A 9,222-nucleotide genomic window follows, 5' to 3' on the forward strand; every position below is an offset into this window, starting at 1 on the left:
ACTCCCCTCCAAACACACACACACACACACACACACACACACACACACACACACACACACACACACACACACACACACACACACGAAAAAAAACTCCCTGACACTTTTATTGCAGTGTTGTGATGTGGCACGGGTCAAACTCATAACAAACGCACCTCTTTCTTATTGTTGTGTGTTGCAGCCACCTTTAAGATCTTGCTGCCCACACACACACACACACACACACACACACACACACACACACACACACACCACACACACACACACACACACACACAGAGTCATCCAGTGGCTTCTGGAGTGCATTTGCCGGGATCATTTTCCTCTTCCTTCTTTTCTGGTTCGATGGCTCTGCCCTGTCTCCGCCGCTGCTCTTGAGTGTGTGTTGATGGCACGGGCCTTGTGTCTGGGAATTTGCTCCGACTGGGTTGCCAGAGAGTGCTGGGAAAAATCGGATGGTCCTCGTGCACTCGGCGCTGGCCCCCCTGCTCGCTGCTCCTGCGCTGTCTCTTGTCGGTCGGACGATCCTTGACAAGACTTGGTCTCACTCACGCTGTCGTTGTCCCTATTTGTTAGGCAGATCGCAAGTTACAAATCTGGCAAAGATGGCGCAGACTGAAGGCACGGGTGCAGCAACAGGTATGGGCCAACCCTTTCGACCGCTTGACAAGTCAGCTTGCCTTGCACAACCCCGACCACTGGCACGTGAAGGGCACGTGCTCCCGCCGCGTAGCCTCATTCTCTGTTTTGCCATGACCGCTAACCTTTAGGCACCGCCACGGTTAAGCGGGGACTGGCTGAGATGCTCAAGGGCGGTGTCATTATGGACGTCGTCAATGCGGAGCAAGCCAAGATCGCCGAGGTATAGCGGTGAACCCCCATCCTTTCCCCCGTTGCTTTCTATCGTATCCGCCAGCTTTACTGCTCAGGCTAAATGGCCCAGTTTCGTATGGCCATGTCTGACTTACTGTTGGCTCTGCTCAGGAAGCTGGTGCCTGTGCCGTCATGGCACTCGAACGTGTGCCCGCAGACATCCGTGCTCAAGGTACATTGTGCAGTCGCCCCGTTCTCCGCCTGCTCCATATGGTCATCATCTTCCACTGCCAGAGATCTTGTGCTGGACTCATCCCACACAACTACTAGGTGGTGTTGCCCGCATGTCCGACCCCAAGCTAATCCGTGAGATTATGGCTGCCGTGACCATTCCTGTCATGGCCAAGGCTCGTATTGGCCATTTTGTCGAGGCCCAGGTTTGTCTTACTGACTCAGCCCCCCCCCTCAACACACACGCACCATTTTCCTTTTTTTGTTGCATTGCTTTGATGCTGAACCATGCATTCACCCGTGGGGCCAATTCCTTAGATTCTCGAGGCCATCGGGGCTGATTATATTGACGAGTCAGAGGTCCTCACCCCAGCGGACGAGAAGTACCACATTGACAAGCACAACTTTAAGCTGCCTTTTGTTTGCGGTGCCCGCAACCTGGGCGAGGCCATGCGCCGTATTCATGAGGTTTGCCGCATCGCCACGGGTCCACGATGCCCACCCTCTATCATGCTGAAAATGCATTGTTGTGATTGGCTGCCCAACCATAGGGTGCCTCGATGATCCGCACCAAGGGTGCTGCCGGCACGGGAGACGTGATCCAGGCTGTCAAGCATGTGCGCACCATTGCCGAGGAAATTGGTGCACTCCGCGGTCTGGACGAGCGTCAACTTCAACAGGTTGCGGCCAAGGAACGCGTGCCTCTCGAGCTCGTCAAGGAGATCCTCACCCTGGGTCGGCTGCCCGTCGTCAACTTTGCCGCCGGTGGTGTTGCTACGCCAGCAGATGCTGCCATGATGATGCAAATGGGCTGCGACGGTGGTCAGTGTTTTCCCCCTTTCCCTGCTTGTCGCATTGCCCCATTTGCGAGCACACCCGCCACCCGAGGATTTACGCTGCATGCGCTGCTTCTGCCCTGTAGTTTTTGTCGGCTCGGGTATTTTCAAGTCAGGCGACCCGGCCAAGCGCGCGCGCGCCATTGTGCAAGCCGTCACCCATTACGACGATCCCAAGGTAAGGCATCCACAACGCCACCAATGCAGTTCGGGCCTCATCCACCCTAGACTGATTAGATTGGGGGTCTGCTCGTCCTCATGCACGCGGTGTTGCACTCTGGACATAGCTGCTAGCTGAGGTGAGCGAGGACTTGGGCGTGGCCATGGTCGGCATCAACTGTGATGAACTGCTTGGTGCCAAGACCCACATGAATTTGTCCAAGGTGCCCGAATAGTCGGGAGCTTTAGCTAGCGCTGTTGTTTGCCCTCTTGGTACTCACGCGACACCTGTTTAAGAATTGAGGCTATTTTCGATCGACAAGTCGTCGTTCCTTATCTCTGACACTGTCAATTTATCATCATCATCACCACCAAAACCAACGCAAACGCAAACACGAATGCAGGCCGTGACAGCAAACAAATGAAACTAGGCCTTGGTACTGCCCGGGTGCGACCGTAACATTAAAAACTCAAGTCGCCACAGGAGACGGGCTCACCAAAAGTCATGGTATGGCATGGCATGGCATGGGTATGAGACTCGTTGTTGAGCGCTGGTGGCGAAGTGTTAATCAAACCGATGCTCGGGCGGAGCCCGATATTGTGGCGGGCTCCCAAGGTTATGTTCGTCGCCATGCATGCCCAAGGGGGCAGCGTGGGTGGGGTGCAGGAGCTTCTCGCGAATGGGTGGCGATGCACGCGCGCGGGGCAAGGCTGCACGTCCCGTTCCTTCATAGGAATCGCGGTACACTTGTTTGCGATGGCGGCTCAGGCGATTCAGGATCAAGCGTTGTCTATGCGACCAGTTTGACAAGGCAGCAGCGAGAAGTCATGAGGAAGAGGGGCCAAGGCAATGTTACCCAAGCAGTGACACAAGGGATGCGGTCACCACGCAGCCATGGCCACCATACCGCTGAAGAATGCGCTCCTCAGTGTCCGACTTTTGGCAGTAATGTACGAGGGTAACAATGAGGGCCGTCAGGAGAATCAAGGCCGCAAGCACCACAAAGGGCACGACATGTTCGTCAAAGTCTTCCCGGCTGCGGTGCCAGTCATAAACCACGGCTTCGGCGATGCTTGACACGGTTCTGCAAGCCGAACAAAGCCCCAATAAGCGAAAGTAAAAGGAGAAGGGGCAACGCAGCTGAAGATGGAACTCGAATCTCGGACACCTACTCAGCGAGGCCTGCTTCCGGGGTGGTCGTGGAGCAATTGTTGGGTAGATTGGTGTCAAAACCAGCCAAGGTGAAGAGCTCAGCGACCAGGTCAGCCCACTCTGCACAGGTTGTCGACTCGACCACGAGCACACGCAGGACGGCCGAAGAGCTGAGGTAGGCATTTGGAAAGATGGGAGGGTTATAGTCTGTGGGAGGCACATTGCGGGGTTCCGGTCCCGGTACAATGTTGCTCAAGCGGATGGCCCGCGATCCCTGCGGCGCAGCGAGTTGTGCCGCTGCTGCCAGGAACACCTGGGTCAGCGTTTGACTCAGACTCGTGCGTCCAATGAGCTGTGAAGCGTTGTAGTTGAAGATTTCAAAAGTAACCGCGGTGGCGTATTCAATGTCTACCAAGCAGCAGGAGAAACAAGTGCCCGCACAACCGTGAACAAGGAGAAGACCAGGCGGCTCCAAAGCATCGCAATCGACGACCCGATGGAGAACTACGACCATCCCAATACAAGAAACAGAGTATGTGGTGCACCTGCGGTTGAGACGTTGAAGCGGATGGGAAAGGTTTGATCCAGGGCCGGGGTGATGACCCGGAGTTCAAGCTCCAGCACGACAGCCTTGCTTGGCGCTCGTCCGAACAACGTCAGCTGGGGCGACGTGGTCAGATTGAAAAAGTTTGGCGCATTTGGTTGGCCAACCTCGCGCAACTGTACCCAGGTCGGCAAAGCCAATGGCTCGTCCAGCCCCAAGTCATCCCCCAGTTCAAAGCGGAAAAACTGATCTGTGCGAGCCGTGAGCTCGAGTGCTGCCTCGTTGCCTGTGTTTTGTGCGTAGCTCGGGACGAGCAGCCAGGCCACGATGGCAACCAAGACCATACACCACGGCAGCCGCGCCATCACGTTGGCCGACAAAGCCCGACGCTTGGCATCCAAGCACCCAGACACTAGACCGTCAGAAGGAGACGTAGAGCGCTTGTCGGCCTCCCCTTGCGTCGATCAATTTGCTTGTGCGGCAACTTTCTCCCCCGACAACCGGCCTCGCGCCACAGATGGACAAGAGCGGAAAACGCTGTCAGCCCTCACCCCTGACCAAAATCAACCGCTGCCGCTCGCTCGCTCGTGTCTTTCGGCTTGCTTGCTTGCTTGCTAGCAAGCCAAGAGAAGAATGAATAAATGAAAGCGGACACAACATTGGACTCTTTTTGCTTTGTTTTCTGCCTTTTCTGCATCATCAATTCGTATGCGCGCTATGTCATGGTCCGCGACAGCGATTGACATGAAAGTGGTTTGACTTTTCCAGTCAGTGCCATGGGATGAAGAAGGTCGAGGTGGGAAGTCGTGTGCTTGAGAGACGGGACTAAATTGTCATGAGCGGGTTGATGTCAAATTGGGCAGTCGTTGAGGTGGCACCGCACGTGTGAGATGGGACATGTCAGTGCCGTTTGTCTAAGGGTCAGTGGTGGTGCTGGGCGTCAGCGACGGCTTGCGGTTTGCCGCGGCCTTTTTGTCGGCAGCCTTTTTGTCGGCAGCCTTTTTGTCGGCAGCCTTTTTGTCGGCAGCCTTTTTGTCGGTCTTCTCGGCAGACGCCTCTTCCTCCTCAACCTCCACGGGTAGCTGGGCCTCGAGCTCAGCCTGCGTCAAAAAGCCTGCCGCCCAGCGCTGGCGATGAGTGGTGCACGATGGCGAGTAGCAAGCCCGTGCGCAGGGCAAGCCTTCGCTGGCGCAGACACGCCCATAGCAGGCCGAGTTCTAAATGATTGCACATGCCCGCCCACAACGCACACCGTTCAACCGTCGGTGAGACAGTGTCATTCGCGTTCAAAATTCATTCGTCTGCGCAATCTGGCAACACCCAAAAACCAAAGTTCGCTGTTTTTGAGGCAAGACTGTACCTTGAAACGACGCTGCTCTTGCACATTGATGGAAGGTCCGGCGTCGGTGACGACCAAGGCACAACCCGGCTGTGCCATAAAGTCATCTTCGACGGCCTGCACACCCGTAGCCGCGGCCAACGCGGCCGCCTCAGGCTCCTGGCTCATGGCGACCCGGTACTGCATTTGACCATTTTCACTCAGGCCTAACGTCGAACAACCGGAGATGAGAAGCATCCCGCAGGACGTAAGATATGGAGGAGCCAGTCAGTGCAGCACAACACGTGTCGAAAAGCAAAGAAGAAAACAACACCTCCGGGCTCTCCACTCTGCGCACGCTTACTGATCTGGCGGATGATGCCACTGCCAAGCGCATCTACTTCCACGCGCGCACCCTCGGATCCCGAGCGAGGCATGCCGGCAGTTTGTGTTTGCAGGCCTAGATACGATTGTAAAAGAGAGGCGGAGAGGGGTGGAGAGGGGCGGAGAGGGGAGTCATCTCAAAGCATGTCTGCAATCGTCCAGAAATACAAGTGGGCCTCTGCGTACGCACCAGCGAGTCCGAGCAGCTGGCGAAACTTGGCGTGATAGTTGCTGTGCCATGAACCCACCAAAGCGGTGACGTTGACATTTTGTACAAAGGGGACATCCATGACGCCTTCCACACCGGCCACCACGAGCTGAATGACAGGGCAAGCGCATAGAGAAATGAGAGAGAGAGAGAGAGAAAAAAAATAAAGAGTATATGGCCAGCCGGCATGCCGTGACATCAAACACAAGAGGTTCGTCATGAAGCACTCGTGAACGAAAAGTGGGGAAACGAAAGGAAGACGGCGGGCAAGAAAAAGACGCACCTCCACAGAAGTGCCTCGGAACAAGAACTTGAGGAGCCAATCCTCGGTCGAGTGCAAGACCTGAATCGAGCCGGCGACAACTCGGTCGATTTGTTTCCATTGATCTAGAGAGGGTGGTGATGATCCAAAGATGTGTGACGTCAGTCGTGCCACGCGACGCCATGAACACCCTTTCCTTGCACGAGTCTCGCGTCTACGAACCGGGGGCGCCCGAGGCAGGGAGTCCCATCATGACGACGCTTTCCACTAAACCCTGGCTTTGCTTGCGCTTGGCCAGCTCTTGAAGACAGCTGAAGATGACGCGAGCACCAAGGGCATATCCGACGAGGCGCACCGGGCGACCCCCTTGTTGGCGCGAGAGCAGGACATTTGCGAGCTCTACGCCAGCATGATCGGCCCGATTCAAGGCAACGCTCCAGCTGTTGTCCAGAAGGCTTGCAACCTTTAAATTAAGGCAAGCGCGAGGGGAGTGCCCACAAGCAGAGCCAACAAAAAAGCAAGGCGTGAATCATTTGAGTCGGCTAGTTGCACCACGGCGCTGACTTGAAGCCAAACCCAGCAAGGCAAGGGCAAATGACCAGGCACAGCACGGGCGCGGGCGTACCTTGAGGAGGCCTGCAGGCCAGGCCACGGCCGCCATGAGGCCAGCTAGAAGAGTGTGTTTGATGACCTCGTTGACAGCCATGCCGACGGCTTGGTCTTTGAGCATTCGGGTCAGGGCACGAGTCAGTGCGTGGACGGGTTCCCGCTCCCAGACGAGGGCAAAATAGTCACTTCCAGCTGGCAAGGCCAGCCAAGGGTTGACGTAGTCAGCCAAGGGTTCGTCCTCGGGGGCCCACCCACTGACGCAGATGGTCACGTCCAGCTGCTCAGTTCGCGACAAATGCATAAAGTAGAATTCCTCCAGCTTGCCCACTCGTCGATGCATGTGGTAACCCGTCAGGGAGGTACCCCCGACGGCAAAGAGTGTGCCAATCGCGTAGATGCCTGCCGTGGTACCCAGTGCCACGGCTGCCCCAGTGCCAAAAACAGCTCCCATGCCCGCCGCCACCAGCGGTGCAGCCAAGCCACCAGTCAGGCCGATAGCCACACCACCCTGAAACGCAAAAGGGAGGCCGGACAAGTGCGTGAACAAAAATGTGTTGTGCGGCGGCGAGTGCATGATGTTAGATGTCTGGGTGGATCCGGGCGGCGGAACTCACAATGACGCCCGCCACGCCAACTTTGAACCACTTGGAATTGCGGGCTCGGCGTTCTTGTTCTTGCATCTCTGCCTCCACCTACAAGGAGGGCGCGTCGCTGGTGAGCAACACAAAGCCGGGTTTGGGGGTGCCACGGGAGAGGCGAGGAGGCGCACCTCGGCCTGATGCTCGTTGCGATAGCGCGTGAGCTTGTCAGCAATCTGAGTCTCTTCTTGGGCCAGCTCCAGCAGGCTCATGTCGAGCCACAAGGCAAAGTCACGAAGCAGGACGCGCGCGCGCGCATCGTAGAGCCCCGACTTGAGAACGTTGCTCAGAAAGTCACGCACACACACGGCTCGACGATCTGGTGTTGTCGAGGAAAAGGCCCAAGTATCATCAGAGAGGCGAGGTACCGTGAGTGCCCTGGGGACGTGTAGCACAGCCAACGGGATCGTACCGTGCAGGACCTGTAGCAGGGGTGGCACGTAGATGGCGGCCTCGCCATCAAGGATTTGCTGCGAGATTCAGAATCAAAAACCAATGAGCGACGAGTGACGAGTGAGATGATGCTTGCCAGCAAGCGGGGTGAGAAGCAGAGGGAGTCTGCATGCGCTGCAGTCGCACCTCCATGGTGCTTTTGGATTGCTGAAGCTTGTATCGCTCCAAGAGTCCGCTGAGTAGTGCCTTGCGCCATTTTCTGAGGTACCCAGCAGCAGCAGGATGAGACTGGGACGGTGTCAGAACCCCCAGGTCTTGGACGGCTCGTGCCCGAGGAATACAGGGCTTACAAATCCCACGTCTTTTTCTGATGCAGCAAGGTGGCCAAAACCATGCCACAGGCGTAGCATTCTGCCTCGGACAAGGCTCTGCCAAGAGCCAGGCCAGGCCAAGCCGGTGAGTGTCAGTCAACAAAGTCACGGTAATAAAGACTTGCGTGGCCAGGGCCCAGGACCCGTGCCAGGCCGGATCAGCCGTGTGTGCGCGCTTACTCTGAGGTGAGCAGCTCAGTACTGCTTTGATCCAGGGCGGCAGCGGCAGTAGCTACATCCGGCGAACTGGGCTTTTCCGCCGCTTCAGGCTTGGGGTGACGTCGAAACATGGTGCCAGTGCCAAACCCGGGGCAGCTCAGAGACGCCTTGAACAAGCAACCACAAAGCCTCCTACAAGCAATTCAGTCTTCCATACATCCACACCCTCTCCCCGATCCAGCTTCAACCAGATTCGCTCCAAAATGAACCTGTCAACACCCCAAGGGGCACTATCAGCACCCGGCCGGCAGAGAGACAGAGAGAGAGAGGGGACAGAGAGATGTTGCGCCATCACACACACACACACACACACACCACTTTAGTGCATGGGCAATGCTTTTCAAATCTGCGCCTGCGAAGGTCTAAATTTGTCTGACAACAAATTTGGCTGACATTTTGTGGCGTTTATCTGACAATCTAAGGCCAACCACAACTTGAGACGTGGCAAACCAACAGAAACAAAAGAACTGAATTTTCTCTCTCTCTCTCTCTCTCTCTCTTTTACTGAACTTGGCAGCGGGCTCCTTCTTCTCTTCAAGTGGCAGCGGGGTTGAGGATAGAGGTCAAGGGGAGGAGGGGCAGAAGGGTGTACGTGCTTCGCCAGACATCTCCGTGCGTGCATGTGTGCACAAGCTGTATTTTCACGTTGGCGGGGGGAAGATCCATCTGATCAGGTGGCTTTTTGGAAGTGACCTGTGCCATGATTCATCAAGCCATCATCGCGCGCGTCATTGACGGCCTGCCCCTGGCGGCGTCCATGGATGACAACGATGAGGTATGCACCCACCATGGGCACCTTTAGAAGACCTCCAGGAGCTGCCCATGGCCTTCTCATCAAGCGTGCTTGTTCTGCATGATCCCGTAGAACTTTGCGATTTACAAGCAACAAGCCAAGACGCTCTTCAAGAAACTCAACGCCTCGTCTACGCCCCGTTGCACGGTCAATCTCTCCGACCGCCTAGTCTTCCAGTACGTCTGTCATTCCCCCGCCTTTAGTCATCTGCATCCATGGCATACCTTGTACTGTACATGAAGCCACACATGCGCCCGACACGACTAAACCATACACCATCCATGCCCCCCC

General features: G+C 56.2%; 4 protein-coding genes across 4 annotated transcripts in view; 2 read left to right on the forward strand and 2 right to left on the reverse strand.

Annotated features, from left to right (window-relative positions):
- Positions 1-455: 455 nt before the first annotated feature.
- On the forward strand, positions 456-2,275 carry MONBRDRAFT_26702 (uncharacterized protein; the record flags this gene model as incomplete). Its single annotated transcript, XM_001747020.1, has 9 exons — positions 456-516; positions 577-639; positions 771-862; positions 985-1,045; positions 1,144-1,250; positions 1,363-1,512; positions 1,596-1,866; positions 1,967-2,058; positions 2,168-2,275. The coding sequence occupies 9 exons, from the start codon at positions 456-458 to the stop codon at positions 2,273-2,275; spliced, it is 1,005 nt and encodes a 334-aa protein (XP_001747072.1).
- A 617-nt stretch (positions 2,276-2,892) lies between these two features.
- Positions 2,893-4,101, reverse strand: MONBRDRAFT_9430 (uncharacterized protein; the record flags this gene model as incomplete). The annotated part of the gene is made up of 3 exons (XM_001747147.1): positions 2,893-3,124; positions 3,213-3,600; positions 3,738-4,101. The coding sequence occupies 3 exons, from the start codon at positions 4,099-4,101 to the stop codon at positions 2,893-2,895; spliced, it is 984 nt and encodes a 327-aa protein (XP_001747199.1).
- Positions 4,102-4,650: 549 nt separating this feature from the next.
- On the reverse strand, positions 4,651-8,209 carry MONBRDRAFT_9431 (uncharacterized protein; the record flags this gene model as incomplete). The annotated part of the gene is made up of 10 exons (XM_001747148.1): positions 4,651-4,863; positions 5,097-5,281; positions 5,629-5,755; positions 5,930-6,033; positions 6,131-6,371; positions 6,534-7,025; positions 7,132-7,209; positions 7,287-7,625; positions 7,735-7,807; positions 8,100-8,209. The coding sequence occupies 10 exons, from the start codon at positions 8,207-8,209 to the stop codon at positions 4,651-4,653; spliced, it is 1,962 nt and encodes a 653-aa protein (XP_001747200.1).
- Positions 8,210-8,636: 427 nt separating this feature from the next.
- MONBRDRAFT_37661 (uncharacterized protein) overlaps positions 8,637-9,222 on the forward strand; it is a gene marked incomplete at its 3' end in the record, with an annotated part of 3,673 nt that continues 3,087 nt past the window's right edge. The window contains exons 1-2 of the mRNA XM_001747021.1: positions 8,637-8,913; positions 9,004-9,107. Coding sequence (XP_001747073.1) covers positions 8,839-8,913; positions 9,004-9,107 — 179 coding nt within the window. The 5' untranslated portion in view covers positions 8,637-8,838. The remainder of the gene's footprint in view (positions 8,914-9,003; positions 9,108-9,222) is intronic.

This window comes from Monosiga brevicollis, genomic scaffold (genome assembly GCF_000002865.3).
Source record: "Monosiga brevicollis MX1 MONBRscaffold_15 genomic scaffold, whole genome shotgun sequence".
In the NCBI taxonomy this organism is placed as follows: Eukaryota; class Choanoflagellata; order Craspedida; family Salpingoecidae; genus Monosiga; species Monosiga brevicollis.